This window comes from Zingiber officinale, chromosome 9B, assembly GCF_018446385.1.
Source record: "Zingiber officinale cultivar Zhangliang chromosome 9B, Zo_v1.1, whole genome shotgun sequence".
In the NCBI taxonomy this organism is placed as follows: Eukaryota; Viridiplantae; Streptophyta; class Magnoliopsida; order Zingiberales; family Zingiberaceae; genus Zingiber; species Zingiber officinale.
The window spans coordinates 36,870,369-36,893,979 of record NC_056003.1 but is presented as its reverse complement, the minus strand read 5'-3'; the positions used below and the strand labels follow the sequence as shown (position 1 = coordinate 36,893,979).

The window sequence follows — 23,611 nt, the reverse complement described above, 5'->3', positions numbered from 1 at the left end:
GAGCTGATCTTTGAAGAAGGTTACAAACCCTTGGGGAGGAGAAGAAGGAGGCTCATCCGGTCGGGGAGCTCGTAATTGATAGTCATCAGTAAGACGCAGATTGGTACGAATTTGGAACAGGTCACTATTGTCTAAATCTGAAATATAGTATGAATACCAGAGCGCCTCATTACCTTCAGCCATGAGGAGATTGTGGAGGAATGAAAGGAAGGAAAAGAAGAACTCGCAAGCAATAGGGAGACTTAGCAAGAAGAGCGAGAAAAGGTGGAAGAGTCAGAAGCAGCGCGAAAGGTGAGAAGGTGATGGTGGGCAGCCTTTAGGGTTTATAAAGTCAAAACCCTAGGAAGCATCGAAAGAGAGGAGAGAAGGAATGATGCTGAGCCGTCGGATCTAGGGTCGCGTGCTAAAAGGCGCTGATCAGCTAGAGTGACGGTAAGGGTTCGTGGGACACGTGTTGCTTCCCTAGCAAAGGCATTAAAAAGGTATTAATGATGGATGTGATAAGGAAATCATGAAGGGGGATTTTTGTACGGCATCATTCTGGCATGGGAAGACTATACGTCAGAAAGAAAGGGCATGCGGTTACCTTGGAAAAAGCAAAGCCATACGCCATGATTACGAATCCACCTCGGGAAAGAGGAGGGAAAATGAAAAGACACAAGAATTTGAATTTGGCTCTCCTTAAGATTGAAAATAAACAAATAGATGATTTAATTAAAATTTGTCTGAGATATTTGCAGGAAATATCACAAGTAGCGTGCAGCTGGCTAGACATCTACAGTAAAACACTCGAGCGGGAATTGCAGGAACAATCTCCAGGCCAGTCTGCAACTATTAATCCGATTCCTGGACCAGCCCATAAGAGTTTCTTAACGGCAGCTAGGTCGGTGTCCCAGACTATCTCCCCAGTGCGAGTTATAAGTGAGCATGCTCTCACATCCAATGACCGTCCAGGTCGGTATCCCTGACTCTCGCCCCAATGTGAGTTATAAGTGAGCATGCTCTCACGCCCAACGACTGTCCAGGTCGGTGTCCCAGACTCTCGCCCCAGTGCGAGTTATAAGTGAGCATGCTCTCACGCCCAATGACGGTCCAGGTCGGTGTCCCAGACTCTCGCCCCAATGCGAGTTATAAGTGAGCATGCTCTCATGCCCAACGACCTTTCCAGGTCGGTGTTCCAGACTCTCGCCCTAGTGCGAGTTATAAGTGAGCATGGTCTCACGCCCAACGACCATCTAGGTCGGTGTCCCAGACTCTCATCCCAGTGCGAGTTATAAGTGAGCATGCTCTCACACCTAAGGACCGTCCAGGTCGGTGTCCTAGACTCTCGTCCCATTGCTAGTTATAAGTGAGCATGCTGTTACGCAACCGCAAGTGTACGGTTTCGTCGTCAGTAATAAAAATATCGAATCCACAGGAATTATTGATTAAGCACTAGAGATGTCGCAAGGTAAGTTATCTAGACAAACCTAAGATTGGTGAGAAAGGAGAGTAAGAGAGAGAGAAGAGGAAAGTGAGAAGAGAGAGAATCGATCTTGGAGGTAATGAGCTTTGGGATATAGATTCTAGGATTCCGGTTTCATTGTAATACTAGGAGAAACTACATAGATTGCTTAGTTTCTATCCTCTATGTCAATGCTCTTGCAGGAAATTAGATTTGCCAGTATCCCTAAGTATCACGTAGAGACGATCCCTGTGAAATCCTGTAACGGTTAACCCCCCTGTCACGAGGGCGCCTCGGTAGATCATTGGGATACATATGTAGTAAAGAACAATAAGGATAAGGGTAGATGTTCAGTACGGTTACCTACTTCCTTATGGAGGAATTGCCTCTCATTTCAAGAGAATGTCCTAGACGTCCGTGAACGGGTTACCCTTGTCACTAGGGCCCCTCGGGTATACGATCTAGAGCACTCTCTTTACGAGAGCAGCAGTTCCTAAGGGATTGTCTCTCCTTTTGAGGGAACATCTTAGACGTCCGGAAAGGGTTACCCCTGTCACTAGGGTACCTTGGTCAATACGCTCTAAGGTATCCCCTTTGCGGGATCAACAATCCTCCACATCAATCAATCAAAGAATAGAAATATAAACATCTCACACAAGCGTGAACAAGACATTAACAAGTCATCGTATAGAAACAAAGTGAATCTACATAGTTCTACATCTCCATCGCATTACAAATACTCCCTAATCCTAGAAGAGGGCGTCTACTCCATTGTGGGGAAGAACAACCCCAGAACATAAAGAAAAACATACTTACAACCCTAGAAGGAAAGGAAGAAGAGATGCTTGATGATTCCGATGCATTGGGGATGCTTCCTTGCTCCGGAGATGGACGGATCGTGAAGAGACAGCGGTGGATGAAGCTCGACGGCTTTCCCCAAGGGGAGGGACGAAATCCCGAACCAAAGATCTCTCAAAAATAGGTTTCTTGACCCTTTTATAAGCTAGGGTATGGGTGCCACACGGCCCATGGCACGGCCGTGCAAGGTTGGCACAGCCACGCCCATCCTCTCCTCTGGCGAAGCTACACGGTCGTGCTGATTGGCACGGCCGTGTGGTCTTTGGCATCTGCTCCCTGAGGCACGGCCGTGCAAGGATGCATGACCGGGCATTCCTTTGTCTCAGCCTGGGGTGGCACGGCCATGCAATGATGCACGGCCGTGTGCTGCTTTGCCTCTGCCATGGCCGCACGACCATGCAAGGGTGCACGACCGTGCACTGCTCCGCCTCTGCTATGGCAGCACAGTCGTGCAAGGGTGCACGACCATGCACTGCTCCCTTTTGTTTGGTCACACCACCATGTGTTGCACGACCGTGTTCTTTGGCTTGTTTCGGTGCGTAGATAATCGTCGTTTTTGCTCCGAAAATTGTCCCTGTCAACACAAAACCAAACAAAGAGCAGATATCCGAACAAAAGAATATATATAATGAATACAAGACGAAGAGGCAATCATGCAACGAATATATATGAATAAAGTACGTGGAAGTGTGCTAAAACATGCGTAAATGATCATAATATTTGCGCACATCACATGCTCTCACGCCCAACGACCTTTCCAGGTCGGGTCCTAGACTCTCGCCCCAGTGCGAGTTATAAGTGAGCATGCTCTCACGCCCAACTACCATCCAGATTGGTGTCCCAGACTCTCGCCCCAGTACGAGTTATAAGTGAGCATGCTCTCATGCCCAAGGACCTTTCCAGGTCGGTGTCTCAGACTCTCGCCCTAGTGCGAGTTATAAGTGAGCATGCTCTCACGCCCAACGACCGTCCAGGTCGGTGTACCAGAGTCTCGCCTCAGTGCGAGTTATAAGTGAGCATGCTCTCACACCCAACGACCTTTCCAGGTCGGGTCCCAGACTCTCGCCCAGTGCGAGTTATAAGTGAGCATGCTCTCACGCTCAACGACCGTCCAGGTCGGTGTCCCAGACTCTCGCCCCAGTGTGAGTTATAAGTGAGCATGCTCTCATGCCCAATGACCTTTCCAGGTCGGTGTTTCAGACTCTCGCCCCAATGCGAGTTATAAGTGAGCATGCTTTCACACCCAACGACCTTTCCAGATCGGTGTCCCAGACTCTTGCCCCAGTGCGAGTTATAAGTGAGCATGCTCTCGCACCCAACGACCTTTCCAGGTCGGGTCCCAGACTCTCGCCCCAGTGCGAGTTATAAGTGAGCATGCTCTCATGCCCAACGACCTTCTAGGTCGGGTCCCAGAGCATGCCAACGACCTTTCCAGGTCGGTGTCCCAGACTCTCGCCCTAGTGCGAGTTATAAGTGAGCATGCTCTCACGCCCAACAACCTTTCCAGGTCGGTGTCCTAGACTCTCGCCCCAGTGCGAGTTATAAGTGAGTATGCTCTCACGCCAACGACCTTTCCAGGTCGATGTCCCAGACTCTTGCCCCAGTATGAGTTATAAGTGAGCATGCTCTCACGCCCAACGACCTTTCCAGGTCGGTGTCCCAGACTCTCGCCCCAGTGTGAGTTATAAGTGAGCATGCTTTCACGCCCAACGACCTTTCCAGGTCGGTGTCCCAAACTCTCACCACAGTGCAAGTTATAAGTGAGCATGCTCTCACACCCAACGATCTTTCCAGGTTGGTGTCCTAGACTCTCGCCCCAGTGCGAGTTATAAGTGAGTCTGCCCTCACGACTAACGACTTTCTTGGTTAGTATCTCTTACTCTCGCCTCAATGTGAATCCACAAGGTATACTTTCATGCTCAACAGATCTGCAGTCGTACTTCTATTGTCAATACGAGATGTAAACAGGCAGATCTTTACATGTCAATACGAGATGCAAACAGGCAGTTCCGTACAAACCACAACTTTCCAGCCCTTTTTGGTAAGAAAAAGGTATGGTAAGTAAATTATCCATTTTAAGTTTTAAGTTATCTTTTCTAGCAAATTTTCTAGGGGCATGCGTCTATGGAACACGATACTATGAGAGACAAAGAAATACAGACCCACAACCTTGGAGGCAGATAATGCAATGAATATTATTTAATAAAAGTTGAAGTACAAACCCACAACCTTGGAGGCAAATAATGCAAAGAATATTATGTAATAAAAGCTGAAGAACATTTTTCAGTTCACATTATCATTACAAAATCCAGATCCAGAGGCCTGATCCCTCCTTGCCAGATGAGCCTGAGCTTGAGCTAGTTCTTCCTTAATAAGTTTGAGGGTGCTCTGCAGTTGGCCAATGGTTTCATCCTTTATCCGGCCTTCCTCTTTCAGGAGGGTCATAGTATCCTCGTGTTTCATCTTCAGGTAAATAATATAATGGACTTGACTCTGGAAGTCCGCATGAGCCTTAAGCTTGAGAGCTACCTCGGCCCGAGTTCTTGATTTGGCCGCCAGCCAAAGCTCCTCCATTTCTCTACAGAGAGAGGTTTGAAGGTCCCTTCTTATTGTCATTTCAAGCAAGGCTTCTTCTTTAAGGGCGAGCTGGTGACGTAGAGAAGATAGCTCGTCTGGTTCCATGAGTGAGAGGGGGGTAGCTTGAAGAAAGTAAGGTGGAAGTATACGCAACCCTTTTATAAGGAAGGAGAAGGTGGAGAGATTACCTTGGAACACGAGACGACGTTTGGGGAACAGTGTGACATTTATGGGAAAATGGCATGATCAGAAATCGAAGAATCAACATGCATGCAATAAAATCCCGCTTATCTTTTATGGAAGGTGATAAATTCTAAGTAGGATATGGGGAAAAGGGGTCAGGAAATAATGAGACACAAGCCAGGACAGGTAAGAACGAGGCGAGGGTCTAGTCAGTCGGACTAGAACCTCCTTTGACTATACTTGAGGGGGAGGCTTGTGATACGGTGTATGATAGTGGGGTCGAAAAGAGGACGTGGTCGGAAGTCAAGCCCTTGGGACGGTCAGAAGTCAAGCCCACGGGGCAGTCAAAAGTCAAGCTCATGTGGTAGCCAGAAGTCAAACTTACGTGGTGGTCAAAAGTCCAGCCTACGTGGAGGTCAAAAGTCCGGCCTACGTGGAGCTCAAATGGCTAAGCCATAGGATGGTCCTGGTCGGACACAGGGGGCAGGCGGGAGTTAAGCCTACATGTCAAAGTAAGAACTCGAAAGGTGGGGCATACAGGTCAGGATGTATGGATTTATAGGTCGGGATACCCGGATAAAGTGTACAGGTCGGGCACATGGACCGACGCGTACAGGTCGGGACAAGCAAACCAAGGATTACAGGTCAGGATTTATAGACTGGAGGTACCAGGCACATGGACCAACGCGTACAGGTCGGGACAGACAAACCAAGGATTACAGGTCAGGATTTATATACTAGAGGTACCAGGCACATGGACCAACGCATACAGGTCGGGACCAGCAAACCAAGGATTATAGGTCAGGATTTATAGACTTGTGGTACCGGACAGCTGGACCAACGCATACAGGTCGGGACAGGCAAACCAAGGATTACAGGTCAGGATTCATAGACTTGCGGCACAGGATACACAAATCAAAGTGTACAGGTTGGAATAGGCAATCCAAGGCTCTTAAAGTAGGATAGGCGGATCAAAGACATACAGATCGAGATAAGTGGACTAAGGCTCACAGGTCAGGGAACACGGATCAGTATGCACATGTCGGGATCTACGGGACGTACAGGTCGGGATCTCTATAGGATAAGACTCGCAGAGCAGGTTAGGTGATATATGGATCAAGGCGTACAAGTCAGGATATGGGGATCAAGGCGTACAGGTCAGGATATGAGGATCAAGGCGTATAGGTCAGGATATGAGGATCAATGCGTGCATGTCAAGTATGAATTCAAAAGGCCTGCAGGACAGGAAACACGGGTCAAGGCGTACAGGACAGGATAAGCAGAATTAAACTAAGGCTTACAGGTCACGACTTACTAGGTAAGGCAGGTCAGGAATTCACAGGACAGGACACGCATGACAGGGATGGACAAACAGGTCTGGATTTGGGAAGCGACAAATGCAGGTTAGGAAATGTAGGTCTACACCCACAGATCGAAGCTGGCAGGCATAGAGACCCAATCCATGGTTAATAGATCGGGGCAAGCATACATTATACGACAAGCAAGCCAGGGAATCGTAACAACCTGTTAGGGAATAATCACTGCTTATCAGAGAATATGCTAACGGTCTGGCGTTCACTGCCCTCTGATTCCTTCCTAGACCTATAGGAGGACGTCACGTGTCATTCACCGCCAGACAAAGCCTGACATCCGACATTCTCTGACACCCGTCAGATTCCAGAAGCACCCATTGCAATATAAAAAGGGAGGCTTTGTCCCTTACGCAGGTACGTTCACTCATCTTTTCGCACTCGTTTCTTACTTTTCGTCCTTTCATTGTGTTTCTGGGGAAAAAGTATCTGACTTGAGCGTCAGAGGGTCTGACCCGGGGACTTTTTCCCTGGTTCTTGGTCTCTAACATAAGGTGGCTTGTCTGAGTGTGTGCAAGGTCCTTACTTCATCATCTCCGTCATCACCCCCCGGTCATCCGCTCGTGTAAGCTCTTCCGACGGGTGCCTGATCGACCAGGCTTCGTAACGACTTTCCGTCAACCTCGAGGACAGCGCGGCCCGTCTTCATCCGACTCAACTTCCGCACAGAATCAATATTAATCAATAGTACATATAGCCCAGGATAATAATAGCGATCGAGCGTCTTTTTAGCAAAGTATTTAATGTGCTAATTTTCATTTCAGGTGAATTTTTTAAAATAAATTATTAACCTAGATTATTCGTTATGAATATATTTTTTTTATTTTGAAAAATGATGAAAAAATTCTATAAGATTTACTTGATTATTTTAAAATTAATCAATGCAAGCTGATATTTAAAGCTAAACTATATATATATATATATAACCACTCATAATTATTGTAATATTATACATATGTGATTTCATTTTTATACATTCAAAATAGTCAAAAATAAAAACCCAAGATAATAGTGCCAGGACCACTCTTAATTTCTTAGGTATCCCAGGATGGGGTGACAAATTAACATATGGTTGACTAAAGAACGTTGTTACGATAATCCCGTGACAACTAACACAAAAGATAAAAACTAATTTAGATACCCAAGGTAAGATAAAATAATTAATAAAAAAAGTAGCCTTTTAATGATATTAATAAAATAAAATAAAATAAAAGGCACTCTTTTAATTTTTAAACTAAATAATTCCACTAAAGTATTCATATTATTTAAACCAATCCAATAAGTCTCAGATTTCCCAATGGATTGCTCTGCCCCACTCATGATCCCTGCAAATTCTCTCTGTAAACTTGGCAATCCCTGAGAATTTCAGGCCTGCAGCGTAACTCTGCTGGTCCGACCATTTTCACCGTCGCTGGTAACTCTGCTTTCCAGTGACTTAACCTTATTCCCTTCTGGCCACAGCACTGACAGTATAAGCAGAAACATCTCCACTTGGCCGAAGACGATAGACTTCAGTTACGGTTGCAGAAGCAAAAGTTTGTTCTTCCTCCTCTTCTTCTTTCTCCTCTTCCTCTTGCATGAGGACATGACTCTAAGGCCATGACGTCCGACATGGTGCAGGAGGAAGTCGAAGAATCGGCCACTGTTCTTGAGCAACCTCAAGAAATTAGCCTTCGCAGGGACTTAGTTGATCTCGTCAATCTCCTCATCTCCTCCACCTACATTCTCCGGTGCTTCCAGTCCAAATGGCAACTCATTCGCCTCAAGCTCGAGCATCTCAGCTCCTCCCTCGCCGCCGCCGACCACTCTTCGAACAGCCCCCGGATTCTGGACCTGCTGCAGTCGGTAGCTGCAACTGTGGGCGAGGCGCAGCGGTTGGTTGTCCGTTGCGCCGACGAGTCTTACAGCGGGGGGAAGCTTCTGCTCCGGAGCGACCTCGACGTGGTCGCTGCTAAGTTGGACCTCCACCTGAAGCGCCTCGAGGAGGTCTACGCCTCTGGGATTTTGACGATCGGCCGAGCCATCGTCCTGTCGCGGCCGGACGCCGGCGCCAGCCGCGACGACATCCGGTTTTACGTGAAGGATCTTGTGTCCAGGCTCAAGATTGGGGATGTGGAGATGCGGCTGCGGGCGTTGAGCGCGCTCAATGAAGTTCTTCGCGAGGACGACAGGTACGCTAGAATTCTGTCCGTGGAGGTCGCCGACGGCGTGGCTTCCCTGGTCACCCTGCTCGAGTACTGCGGGAGAGGCGACATACAAGAGGAGGCTGCCGAGGCGGTCGCTGCCGTGGCTCGCTTCGACTCGCACAAGGCTGCACTCGTCACGGCCGGAGCCGTCGCGCCGCTGATCCGCCTGTTGGAGACGTCGGGAATAAGAATGGTCGCTAAGGAGCGAGCGGCGAGCGCGCTGAAGATGCTGACGGAAAATTCCGACAACGCGTGGTCGGTCTCGGCCCACGGCGGCGTGCCGGCTCTCCTCAGCATCTGCAGCGACGAGTCAAGTACCAGCGAGCTGGTGCGTTATGCCTGCGGCGTGCTGCGAAGCATCAGCGGCGTGGAGGAGATCAAGCGGTACATGGTGGAGCAGGGCGCCGTGGCGGCCTTCATAAAGCTTACCGGGGCGAGTGACGAAGTGGCGCAAGTGCAAGGCATTGAGCTTTTGCTCGCCGTCGCCTGCCACGGCGAGCAGAGCACGTCGGCCAGAGATGGCGTGCTCGGGGCGCTGGTTCGGGTTCTCGACGCCGGCTCACCCAAGGCGAAGGAGGTGTCGCTGCGGGCGATTGAGAACCTCTGCATCACCTCGCCGAGCGTAGCGGTGGCAGACCACCTGGTTGTCTCAGGCTTCCTCGACCGCGCTCTGATCTTACTGCGGGGCGGCGAGGTCAGCGTTCAGGAGGCGGCACTGAAGGCCGTGTCGCGCCTGGGGAGCGCGTCGGAGGCAGTGAAGCGGGCGATGGGGGACGCGGGATTCATCCCGGAGCTAGTGCGACTCCTCGAGGCGCGGTCGTTTCAAGTGCGCGAGATGGCGGCGGAGGCCCTCGCCGGCGTACTGTCGGTCCATAAGAACCGGAAACGTTTTGTGAAAGAGGAAGAGAACCTGAACAGGCTGCTCCGGCTGCTGAACCCGGAGGAAAAGTCGGCCACCAAACGGTTCCTGGTGGCGGCGCTCGTGACGCTAACCGATCACGGCACCACCGTTCGGCGCAGGATCGCGGCGTCGGGCTGCGTCGAGCACCTGGAGAAGCTGGCGGAGACGGACGTGGCGGAGGCCAAGAAACTCATCAAGAAGCTGTCGTCGGCCAACAGATTCACAGCCATCTTCGCCGGAATTTGGAGCTCCTGAATTCTAACTCTTCTCCATCTTCCTAACTCCAAACTCAGCTTTCAAATCTCCAAGAACATCAAATCTTTGTGTAAATATTCCATCCTTGAATCAAGAAAGAAAGAAAGAAAGATGCTTCCAAACATCTTTCACAAACACAATATCCATTTCTTGAATGTAATTAACTAACGATCCAATTCCAAAGATGAATATTGAGTAAGAAATTGCAGGAAATGGAGATTGGGATTGAGGAGCGAAAGAGGTTGGGGACAGGGTTCACGTGGGCAGTTCCACCACATGCAGCTCACTTGCTGACCATGCAAATCCAAAGCAACTGACAAATTTAATGTTGTCGTTTTGGATTTTCCCCTCATTATTAAAAATTATTTTCTGTCCAATTAATTAATTTTCTCCCTGAGGGACTAGCTGTCGATGAAATTTTCATGTCCAGGATCATGTGATCAGCATCCAGCATTCATTAATTCAAGGTTAATTATATGAGTAAAAAATAAAATGTCCTACGTAAAACTACATATTGCATGATTATACCAAAAACTTTTGCATGGAAATAAAATATTTCTAATGCTTATCCATGACCTCGCTCAGTCGTACAAATCCAATTTGCCCTAATTAGCTTTCCTGCCCTAATACACATGATTTACACCCTTAATTGACCCACAACCCTTTCAATTTGATTGGTCAATCTTGTGGACAAGCTCAATTAGTTTGGTCCACTTGCCTGGTTTCCTTATATATCTCGTCCGATCTGTTCATTTTACTCGGTTTGTTTGATCTTCATCTCCCTATCCACTTTAACTTACATGGGCATATTTCTCGGTTTGTTTGATCTTCATCTCCCTATCCACTTTAACTTACATGGCCATATTTCGTATGTTATATTATTGATTCTTATTATTTAGTTTTTACGGTTATTCCTACTTCCTTTATTAATATTGTTGCTTTTGACTTGAGCGTCAGAGGATTTGCATCAGTGATCTCTTTCTTAGTTCTCGCTCTAACGCTCTCATATGATCTCTCTACGTGTGCGCAGGCTCATGAGTATAATCGGCGACCTTTCCTTCACCCCCACCCCACTCCGTTGTAAGGCGGAAAAGCCTACAATGCCCTTGTAGGCCATAAATCTATGTCCTCTTTTCGTCAACATCCTTACCCTCATCACCAGCTCCTCCATCCAACTCAATTTCTGGACGGGATCAAATTTGGTGTCGTTTGTGAGAATCTCCTCAGCCTGATCTGGAACGTAAATGATCATGTCTGAAAGCTGGAGAGATAACGCACTAGGCAGGTGGTAGTGAGGTTGATTGAATGAAGACTTTAGATGAGAGTAGGGGCTGCAAATGAGAACAAAAATCCTTCCTGGGCACACTAGAGAGACCAAACAAACGTCAGTGCCTAAAAACTATAAAAGGGGTCTCTGGCGAAGACCCTCTGATGCTCAAATCAATGTGATGTCACAACGGGAAATTGAACAGTAGCTATGTAGCGGAGAGTGTCAAGGTGTATCAAAGCATAAGTGTCTCAAAAAGCGTCTTAAAGTGTACATTGCTATCGGAGAAGACTCTGCTTTATATACCACTTCTCATAACCTCTGCAATCATAAGATGATAAAGAATGTCAGGTGTCAGAGTTTGTCAAGTAAAGGAATATGTATTCTGGGAGGCAAATAGTCACCGTCTAAGAAATCTTCCCTTACCTGTGCGCACCCTTTTTGTAACTAAGGCCAATGAGACAGTTGATGGAACATGCTATCATAAAGTGTCAGCTAATGGGAAGTGTAGAGTCACTTTTGAGGAAGGTTCTATTGAATATCCACAAAATAGCAGAAAATATTATCTGATAAGCGGTTATTATTTTTTGACAAGCTGCTATGATTCTCTGGCAATGTGGTCCCCAAAGATATCCCGGTCAAATGTTTGGTCGACCAAATGCATATATATAAGAGCAGAATATTGAGTATGGCATGACAGACGACCCTTAAGACTGCTTGGGTTTGGATTATGTAATGCTGAAGATCTGATTATGAAGTAATGGGAATCCAAGTCCCCTAGGTTTGGACAGTTCTTAAAATCGACCGACCATAGGTAGGAATACTTGTTTTCGAAGAATGGAGAACTGAGCCCCCGAGGAGCCTGACCAGTAATTTCAGTAGATCATCCTTGTACTAGGAGGCATGTCCCTGTAGTGATATTTGAGCTCTGGAAATTTAGTCAGGTTTCTTCTAAAATTTGCCTTGTATATTTACTTGGCGAAGATAAGCCATTTGTTTATTAAGCCTCCCATGTACAGAAGGACGGGAAAATTGACAGTGAAGACCCCTATGTTTTGACTGATTGCCATATTAACCCATTGTATACTAGGCACCCAGAGCGAGATGATAGGCCCCCAGGTCTTGCTTGAATAGTGCACTCGGTCGGTCTTGTGGTCGGTCGGGACTCTCTTGAACCTAGACGGATGATGGCTAGTCGGGTATATGCTAGGCACATTACTATATGTAAGGAATGCTAGGTCACTTTGGTCCGACCAACCTATTTTTCGAGCGTCCTTGTACCGAGGGCCTTAGTGATGGGCAAGGAACCAAGCCTTATTGTGAGTGGCCCCCTGACAGCCACCTCACCCTAACTTTGACAGCCACATCCCCCTGACTTTAACTATCACATCATACCTGGGTATGTTCGTAATAGTCCGTATCACTAGCCTCCTTTTCAAATCTAGTCGAAAGAGGCTTGGTAGCCGATTGACTGGACTCAAGTCTTATGTGTGTCCGATCACCTCCTTTATTGGTTATATCGGACAAATATTGTTGGTGCAATCCACTTCTAGGGTTTCGATGTTTGACAATATGACCAAGGGTTGACCCAAACAGGACTTGATATTTGGTAGAGAGAAGTCTAGTTAGGACTAGATGACTAGCAAAGGTAAGTTCTAACCAAAGGTTAGGCAAGGTGGAAGTCTCGGTGAGTAAAATCGGGCTCTACTGAGTGAAGCTTGGTGGTGGAAGTCCCGGTGAGTGAAACCGGGCCCTAATGAGTGAAGCTAGGTAGGGGAAGTCCCGGTGAGTGAAGTCGGGTCCTAGTGAGTGAAGCTAGGTAGTGGAAGTCCTGGTGAGTGAAGTCAGGCAATGGAAGTTCTAGTGAGTGAAGTTAGGCAACCCTAGGGAGGTAACCCTAGGTTTACTGTACTATTTTTATCTATTGTCCTAACTCAGTGTTGCTAGGTCGATGGGCTGACTAGTTAGCTGGCACGAAGTCCGGACGAGTCGACGGGCTGACCGGACGTCTGGCAGGTAAGTAAAGGTAAGTCAATGGAGGGGAGTGACAGTGAGGACGGGTTCCCGGGAAGGGAACTTAGGCGCCGATCCAACTTAGAACCATTTCGGAACTCTAAGTTGAGATCTTGACTAGATTCTGGTCTCGGCGAGACAGAATCTAATTACTACTTGTTCCTTATATAAATTATGCTAATACTTTATTTTGTAGGGTTGTATAATTTTCATTCCACCTCGGACTAACGTTTTCTTGTAGGTAGCTGGAAAATAAAGGTTCGGGTGCCCGAAAGGGATTCGGGCACCCGGAATGCAAACTTTATCCCCATCGTGCATCGCCACATGGAGCTCTATGGTTGGTTGGGCTACGTCACACTCCAGGAACCCGGAAGGGATCCGGGCGCCCTGAGCCTCCTATATAAGGAGGATATGCCCTGGAGCAAAGAACAATTCAATCACAACGCCTCCCAATGCTTGCTCTGTTGTGTTGTGCTCCTGCTGCGAAACTTCTCCGACAACGTGCTACCTTTTATTTCCTTTACTATTGTCGGTATTTCTTTTCCAAAGTTCTTGTACCTTAATTTTGTAATCACATTTCGAATTTCTAGTGGATTGCCCAACGAAAGCACTCAACAAATGTGGGCCTTGGAGTAGGAGTCGACGAAGGCTCCGAACCAAGTAAAAAATTACTTGTGTTAGCGTTGTATTTTTATTCTTCCGTTATGTATTCGATTTTCTACTCAAATTTCTAAATCACTATTCACCCCCCTCTAGCGAATTACTCGATCCAACAAGTGGTATCAGAGTAGGTATCACTCTGAATTGGTGCAACCACCAATCGAACAAGGAGGGCTCTTTTTAAAAGTAAAATAGATATCGTTTGGGTTTATCGCATTCTCAAAATCATTTTTGAAATTTTCATTTTCATCTTTTCACCATTGGTCGGTATTAGTAAAATATTGCATTCTCAAAATTCTGTAATAATATTTTTTTAATATTTTTTTAATATTTTATTAATATTTTATAATTTTTTTTAAAACATATATATATATATATATTTTTCCCACGCATATTTCTTTATCTCCCACATTGCTTACCCCAAGACCAAGTCTTGGAAATTATTTCTTGTCTATTCTTTTTGCATATACCAATGTCTATTCAAGAAGGACGGAACATCCACGAACCACCACCATATAATCAAGAAGATTTCAACTACTGGAGGCGAGGAATGGAATGTTTCTTAGGAAGTCTAAATTTTGATAATTGGCTGATATTGAGAAAACCTTCTTGGGACTCAGAATTGAACGAAAATGTAAGTAAACTTATTTGTAATATTTTACCATTCAATGTTTTATGCAGACTATAAAAGTACAAGAATGCATATGAGCTTTAGACCCAATTGATCAAGCTTCACGAGGAGCCGATAGAGCTAGAGGATCAAGTCAAGCTAGAGTTCGGATCTGAGTCCGAATCCCTAGAGTCATCCTCAAAATCAGACCAAACAAACTTTATGACCTTAATGGCACAAGAAGAGGTGGAAGGATCTGAATCAAAGTTAGAACAAAACTCAGAATTTAAATCTGAGACGATGGTGGACAAGGAGGAGAATCCTAACAATGATTCTAAAGGTAAATTTAAAAATTCAAAATTTAAATATCATTTAATATGTTTTAAATGCAGTGAAAGAGGGCATTACAAAAGTAAGTGTCCCACCTATAAGACTCGAACCACACAACCAAAGGTAAAGGAGAAGTCGACACCTAAAGTTCAAAAAGGGAAGGAGCATATCCAATGCTTCAATTGCAAAAAGATGGGTCACTACAAACTTCAATGCCCAGAAAGAAGACTCAAGGATCCGGAGGGAGCAAGGTTAGTGAGTTTACTATACATGACAATCTAATTTTTTCTACACATGTTAGTAAATTAGATAATTATCATTGCTCTAGGTTGGATTTACATCAACAATTAGATATGTATGCTCAACTAAATAAATTAACTAATAAAAATCTAAACAATAATTTAGAATATAATTCTTTAATCTTTAAAATTTCATATTCAAGGTTTAGGAAATTAGAAAAACAAATCAATCTTTTGAAAAATAAAATTCATAAATAAGAACAGATAATTAAATCATTAAATCTAAACTTGAATTACAAGTCTAAACCAAATCTAAGATATAATCAAGTATCTTTTGATTATGAAATTAATCAACAGATATAATTCAAATAATTTAATTAATTTAAATTTAAAAATTAATAAAAACTTAAACATTAAATACACTCCTTTAAAGAAGGATAATTTGACCAATTTAATTCATTCAAAATTAAATTAAAACTTAAATTGACTTAAAAAAAAAATTAAAACTTAAATTGAATTGAAATTAAAACTTAAAAATTAAATTAAAATTAAAAATTAAAAATTAAATCTTAACTAAAACAAATCTTAATTATACAAAAATCTTAAAAGAAAAATAAATAATTTAGGGGGAGGCTCCAGAATAACTGGCACCTTCAAAACAAACTTACCCAATAGGGTAACCAAAAACTAACCTACCCGGCAGGGTAATTAGGACTAGTTTAAAAATGGACAATAGTTTAACATGACCTACGGTACTTGTGAAGTTTTGGATAATAGTACATTAGAGAAACTATGTCTATGCATGTCTAGGAAGATATGGCTTCAACTGTTGGTTAATCCTAGGAAAACGTACTGGTTCCACTGTACAAAATTTTTGTACAAGTGTCGAACCTTTCCTTAAATAACCTATTGTGTTCTTTAGAAGTTAAATTAGGAATCGCAGACGGAACTCAACATCATTGATTCCAAATTTAACTTATCTGTTCTTAATGATTTAGATTTGAATCGCAAGCGGAACTTAACACTATTGATTCAAATATACCTAAATTATTAATTCCATAAATATTAATTTCCAAAATTGGCTTCAAGCACTGCATGGCGAGGCACATGACCTTCTTGGATATAGGAGCAACAACCACCGCCTAGGCAAAGCCTTTTAAGGAAAGCTAATATTTATTTCCTTAAATAACTCTAGGTTAACCAAAAAGAACAATCGAATCACAAATTTGAAAAAGAAGAAAACACAAAATCGAAAAATAAATTTGATTAAACTAAATCTAATTGCCTCTTGTATTTAGAATTCTTACAAAGAGAAAAACTAGCATGATGCGGAAAATAATTGCTAATTATACCTTCTCTTTGTAAGCTAATGACCTCGAGATCTTCTGCCGTATTCCTCACCTCGCCTTGGACGTCGTGTGGGCGACGATCCTCCAAGATGAACACCACCCAAAAGAGTCCTTCCTCTTCCTCTAGAATTCGGCCACCACCACCACCAAGGAGAAGAGAGCAAAGGGAAAGGGAGAAAGGAGAGGGCCGGCCACCAAGAGATCACCCAAGCAAAAGAATAAGAGTTGTGTCTCATGAAGCCCCCTCACCCCTTCTTTTATATTACTTGCCCAAGGTAAATAAGGAAAAACTTTTTACAAAAAATAAAATCATCCAAGAGTTTTTCCTTTTCCCTTTTATTTTTCCTTTTCTTTCCTCTTGATTGAATCAATCACCAAAATTAATTGGATGATGATTTTATTATTTTAATATGGCCGACCACCTTGCTTGGGCACCAAGCAAGGTTGGCTGGCCCCCACAAGAGAAAGAAATAATTTTTATATAAAATTTTACAAGAAAAATTCTTATAAAATTCTAAAAGCTCTCTTTACTAAAGTAGGAGTTAAAAAAGGAAAGTTTCTAAAAATTAAAACCTTGTTTTAAAATTTTTAAAAAAAAACTCTCTTATAAAATTTCCTTTTTTAACATGATGATAGAAAATTTTAATTTTTAAAACTTATCTACCTTTTTTTCTTAAACCATGAGGATGGTTAAAAAAGGAAAGTTTTAAAACTTTTAAAACTCTCTATTAAAACATGTGGCCAAATTCAAATAAGGAAAGTTTTTAAAATTAAAATCTCTCTTTTAAAACTTATAATTTTCTACAAAGAGAAGATTTTAAAAATTCAAAACAACCCTCCTATTTGAATTAATATTGGCCGGCCCCCACAAGCTTGGTCACCAAGCAATAGGGTCGGCCCCTATAAGAGGATGTGGCCGGCCATTGCTTGGTCACCAAGCAATGGTCCGGCCCCATTCTTGGACACCAAGAAGAGCCTTACATTTGGATGGACTTGAGGTTATAATGAGGCTATGACAGGGACCTAGAGGAGAAATTGGTTTTGGCCTTCCGATGATCTTGAGTATCCCGTGTTCGTCCCGAACATACAACTTAAGTTCATCGATAATAACTCATTCCACTAGAGAGTTATTACCACACTACCGCACCAATCCCAAATTACATTATGGGCTCCTTCTTATCATGAGTGTGTTAGTCTCCCTGTGTTTAAGAGTACGAATGTCCACTAATTAAGTAAGTTACTGACAACTCACTTAATTAATATCTAGCTCCAAGAGTAGTACCACTCAACTTTATTGTCATGTCGGACTAGGTCCACCTGCAGGGTTTAACATGGCAATCCTTATGAGCTCCTCTTGGGGGCATTCTCAACCTAGATAACTAGGACACCGATCCTTCTATAATCAATAACACACACTATAAGTAATATCATTTCCCAACTTATCGGGCATATTGATTTATTGAGCTAAACTTCACCCTTTGATAAGTTAAAGAAATAAATATTAAATATATGTGCTTGTTATTATATTAGGATTAAGAGCACACACTTCCATAATAACTAAGGTCTAGTTCTTTTACTAAGTCAGTACAAAAAAAATATACCTAAATGATCCTACTCAATACACTTAAAGTGTATCAGTGTAATTTATTAGTCAATATAAACTAATACTTAATTACACTACGACTATACTGATAGTTTGTTCCTTTCTATCTTAGTCCCGAGCAACTATTTATAATTTATAGAGAACTGACAACATGATCTTCTGAGTGTGACACCACACTCCATGTTGTCTACTATATAAATTAATTGAACAAATACATTTAATAAATAAATGCAGATATTGACCAATGTGATTCTTTTATTTTAACAAATAAATGTTTACAAAAACTAGGTTTTTAGTATACACTCCAACAATCTTCCACTTATACTAAAAGACTAAGCTGCCATATCTGTTGCCTTACATCTGATTCCCATCCCCTCCACATGCCGATCAAAAGCTTTCGCCGGAAGGGCCTTTGTGAAAGGATCTGCTAGGTTATCTTCTGATGCAATCTTGGCGATGACAACTTCTCCTCGCTTGACGATGTCTCGTATCAGGTGGTACTTGCGCTCAATATGTTTACTTGCCTTATGAGCTCGTGGTTCCTTCGAGTTTGCAACTGCACCGCTATTATCACAATAAATTGTGATGATCTTGGGCAAACCAGGAACCACATCTAAGTCCATTAGAAAGTTCCTGAGCCATACAGCTTCTTTGGCTGCCTCAGAGGCTGCCACATACTCAGCTTCCATGGTTGAGTCCGAGACGCATTTCTGCTTAACACTCCTCCATGCAATGGCTCCACCTCCTACAGTAAACACATAGCCTAACGTAGACTTACTATTGTCCCTATCTGATTGGAAATCTGAATCCGTGTAACCCATAGGGAGCAAATCGTCTACTTAGTAGACTAGCATATAATCTCTAGTCCTTCTCAGGTACTTTAAAATATGCTTTACAACAGTCTAATGTCCTTGTCCAAGGTTACTTTGATATCTGCTAACCATGCCCACGGCAAAATAGATATCAGATCTTGTACACAGCATTGCATACATAAGGCTTCCTACAGCTGAAACATAAGGAACTGCCTTCATGCCCTCAATCTCCTTTGATGTCTTCGGGGACATCTCTTTAGATAAGGCTACTCCATGCCTAAAAGGTAAGAAACCTTTCTTGGAGTTTTGCATGCTAAAACGAGCAAGAATTGTATCTATATATAAAGCTTGGGATAGACATAACATTCTTTTCTTGCGATCCCTTATAACTTTGATCTTAAGAATGTGTGCACATTCTCCTAAGTCCTTCATATCAAATTGTTTGGACAACCATACCCTTACATCCGATAATACCTTGACATTGTTACCAATTAACAAAATATCATCTACGTATAGTACAAGAAATACCACCACGTTTCCGTTACACTTCTTGTATACACAAGACTCATCCGGACACTGAATAAATCCATATGACTGGATTACTTCGTTAAACCGGATGTTCCAAGATCTTGAAGCTTGCTTCAATCCGTAAATGGACCGATTAAGCTTGCACACTAGATGCTCTTTGCCTTTTTCAATGAACCCTTCTGGTTGCTTCATATGGATGTTTTCTTCAAGACTTCCGTTAAGGAAAGCTGTCTTGACATCCATTTTCCAAATCTCATAATCCATATAAGCAGCGATGGACAAGAGTATTCGGATAGACTTAAGCATGGCTACCGGCGAAAAAATCTCCTCATAGTTGATTCCCTCTTTATGAGTATACCCTTTCGCAACAAGCCTTACTTTGAAGGTTTCTACCTTCCCATCTGTCCCTCTTTTCCTTTTGTAGATCCACTTGCATCCAACGGCTTTTACACCATCAGGTGGTTCTACAAGCTCCCAGACCTTATTAGAATACATAGATTCTATTTCAGAATTCATTGCCTTTTGCCAAGATACTGCATCTATATCTTGGAGTGCTTCGTCATATGTTCGGGGATCAGGTTCATGTTTACCCGGGATCAAGTCTGAAGATTCTCCCAAAAACATGAATCTCTCAGGTTGCCTCACAACCCTCCCACTATGACGAGGCACCGTCTGTGGTTGTGTATCATGTGTGACACGTGTTGCAGTCTCTTGTGGTACTTCATCTTGTACTGTTGGTACTGAAGTAGACGTGCCCTCTCTAATTTCTTCTAGAACTATTTCACTCATGGGCTTATGGTTCATTACATAATCTTCTTCTAAAAATCGAGCATTGGTGCTAACAATGATCTTCTGATTTTTAGGATTATAAAACAAACCACCTTTCGTGCCCTTAGGATATCCCACAAATAGACAAACTTCTGTACATGATTCCAACTTGTCAGTATCTCCCTTCAGCACATGTGCTGGACTACCCCATATCCGGATATGATTCAGACTAGGCTTACGCCCATTCCATAATCCTATGAGAGTAGAAGGAACTGTTTTAGAAGGTACCATATTCAGAATGTACACTGTTATTTCTAAAGCATATCCCCAAAACAAATTCGGTAATTCTGAATAACTCATCATCGATCTAACCATTTCCATAAGAGTCCTATTCCTTCGTTCTGCCACACCATTCTGCTGGGGTGTACCAGGTGCAGACAATTGGTATTGAATCCCGACTTCTGATAAGTAATTCCTAAATTCTCCAAAGAGGTATTCGCCTCCACGGTCAGACCGTAATGTCTTGATACTTTTACCAAGACGTTTCTCCACATCAGCCCTATATTCTTTGAACTTGTCAAAGCATTCAGACTTGCGGCGCATCAGGTAAATGTATTCGTATCTTCAATAATCGTCTATAAAGGAGACGAAGTATTCATAACCACCTCTTGCCTGGATAGACATAGGACCACACAAATCAGAATGAACCAGTTCTAACGCATCTTTGGCTCTATACCCCTTGGCCTTATAAGGTCTCTTGGTCATTTTTCCTTCCAAGCAAGATTCACATGTTGGAAAGTTTTCCAACTCTAATGAACCCAAGAGTCCATCGGCTACAAGCCTTTGAATCCTACTTAAGTTAATATGTCCAAGCCTTAGATGCCAAAGATTCGTTTGGTTCATCTCCGAAGGTTCTTTTCTCTTATTAGAGTTAGAAGATGTGTTATTAATTTCCATATTTTGCTTTATGGGAGAAATTGGATTTAAAGTGTATAAATTGCCAACCAATGCACCAGAACAGATAATCACCTTATTTCTCTTTATAACGACATTGTTACTAAAGGAAACTGAATATCCATCCATATACAGTTTAGAAACTGAAATTAAATTCTTTCTAAAACTGGGTATATAAAGACAATTTCTTAGAATCAAATTTCTATTCCTATCAAAAGATAAGTAGACGTCTCCCACTGCAACAGCCGCCACCTTAGTAGCATTGCCCATGTAGACGGTTATCTCTCCATCAAATAGTCGCCGGGTTTCCTGGAACCCCTGCAAAGAATTCAAGACATGATCAGTGACTCCCGTATCTACACACCAAGTGCTGGTAGATAACACCGCTAAACATGTTTCAACTACTAGAGTATGAGATATACCTTTATTGTTCTGGTTCCTACGAGGACAGCCCGCTTTCCAATGTCCAGACTGCTTGCAGATGAAGCACTTGCCCTTCGGCTTCTTCATTCCAACTTTCTGTCCTGTACTCTGAGGTTTATTCACCTTCTTTGCTGAAAAGACCTGTTTCTTCTTCTTCTTGCCTTTCGACTTAGAAGTAGAACCATTTTTAGCATAGTGAATCTGAGAACTGTGACTAAATATTCCTTCTGCTGCTTGTAGTTCTGTCAGAAGTTCCGCCAACGTATACTCTCTTTTGTTCATGTTATAGTTCAGGCGAAACTGCTCAAAACTTCTAGGTAGCGTTTGGAGAATTATATCGACCTGGGTTTCCCCATCGATTTCTCCTCCAAGGACTTGTATTTCATTTAGATAAGCCATCATTTTGAGGATATGATCCCTTACGGGTGTCCCCTCAGACATGGTGGCTGTCATTAGCTTTCTCATTGCCTCTTGCCTAGCAGTCCGACTCTGGTGCCCAAAGAGTTCTTTAAGATTGTTCATTATATCATAAGCTGTTGGTAAATCTTGATGCTGATGTTGCAATACATTTGACATTGATGCCAAAATGTAACACCACACCATCTCATCAGTTTTTACCCATTTCTTATGATACTCAATCTCCTCTGGGGTAGAGTCACCGTAAGGTGCATCAGGGCAAGCCTTAGTCAGTACAAACTTATAGCTTTCAGCAGTAAGAACCATGTCCAGGTTTCTTTTCCAATCAATATAGTTGGGACCAGTAAGTTTGTTCTCTTTCAGTATAATGGCTAGTGGGTTGAAAGTCATCCTAAGAATCACAAACAAAAACTTTGGTCAAGACTCTAAATTTAGAATAATATTGATTCCTCAAATAATACTATTTTAAATTAACCAACACCTCAAATCACCGTGAATATTGCATGCCACATTAGTGTGGACGTATACAAATTCATCATTTGTAAAAGAAGGGTGTGACCCATTAATTTTATTATCTTGTCATCCTAACTTTATGACAAATAAAATTAATAGTTGATTTCACTTTGGTCACACAAGACAATAGCAGTGACTCCGTTGGGGAGGATACTATTGAATGCGTCTAAGTGTATATCATTACTTGATACTAAGTCCATTAATTAGGATTGTGCCCCTTCAGTTGGAGAAGATCACACGCTCCTAAATAATTTCCTATAACCATCCATAAAAGAAAGTTTGATTTAGTGATCCGCAACAAACCCATCCGTTGTAGAGGGAGACACTCAGAGCCAACACGCAAGCTTGTTGCATCACTTACAAACCAGTAATGGAGACCATGAGATTTATTAAAATCCCTCTCCCACTTAGTTATTTAAAAATGAGGATTTTTAACCTATCCTAGCATACATCACATGCATATAAACATCACAGTAAATAAAAGCAATAAATTTGGAAATTAATTTTCCAATTATTATGGCTTTTTCCATCACTGTCTTCATTATGCTCCAACCCTAGCTGCTGCCATCTTTAGCCACCGCCATCGGGTCGAGTTGTCGCATCCTTCTTGCTTCTTATTCCGCTGCGCCTCTGGTGCTCCAAAAGTACCTCGCCTTGCAAGAATCTGATCCACGACAAAAATAGAATTTTACATATATCGATCCTATATTCCACGAGAGAATGTACATGTATTCTAAATCGAACAAAAATAAAATTCTAAAAATAATACAGCTCCTGCTGTATTTTATACATACAATCATGTACACAAATAATGCCCTTGACATGTCCAAGGGTCCAATCACACACAATAACAATAAGCCATAATAGTTGGAGCCTACAACCAAAGAGTTATCACATCCTACTACTATCCTGCCTAAATTATGTATGACATGTGCATAACCTATTTGAATTCTAAAAATACACAAAGGCAAACCCTAGCTCTGATACCAATTGTTGGTTAATCCTAGGAAAACGTACCGGTTCCACTTATAAATTTTTGTACACGTGTCGAACCTTTCCATAAATAACCTATTGTGTTCTTTAGAAGTTAAATTAAGAATCGCAGACGGAACTTAACATCATTGATTCCAAATTTAACTTATCTGTTCTTAATGGTTTAGATTTTAATCACAAGCGGAACTTAACACAATTGATTCAAATCTACCTAAGTTATTAATTTCATAAATATTAATTTCCAAAATTGGCTTCCAGGACTGTATGGCGAGGTACATGACCTTCTTGGATATGGGAGCAACCACCACCGCCTAGGCAAAGCCTTTTAAGGAAAGCTAATATTTATTTCCTTAAATAA

The 23,611-nt window shown here is 42.7% G+C and overlaps 1 protein-coding gene across 1 annotated transcript; it reads left to right on the top strand.

Annotated features, from left to right (window-relative positions):
* The first annotated feature begins 7,765 nt into the window (after window positions 1–7,765).
* Window positions 7,766–10,061, top strand: LOC122025570 (vacuolar protein 8-like). Its single transcript, XM_042584400.1, has one exon. The coding sequence runs from the start codon at window positions 8,032–8,034 to the stop codon at window positions 9,772–9,774; it is 1,743 nt and encodes a 580-aa protein (XP_042440334.1). The 5' UTR covers window positions 7,766–8,031; the 3' UTR covers window positions 9,775–10,061.
* Window positions 10,062–23,611: the final 13,550 nt, after the last annotated feature.

Bases quoted from the DNA above. Each gene is read 5' to 3' on its own strand.
- LOC122025570 (XM_042584400.1), top strand. From the start codon at position 8,032: ATGACGTCCGACATGGTGCAGGAGGAAGTCGAAGAATCGGCCACTGTT.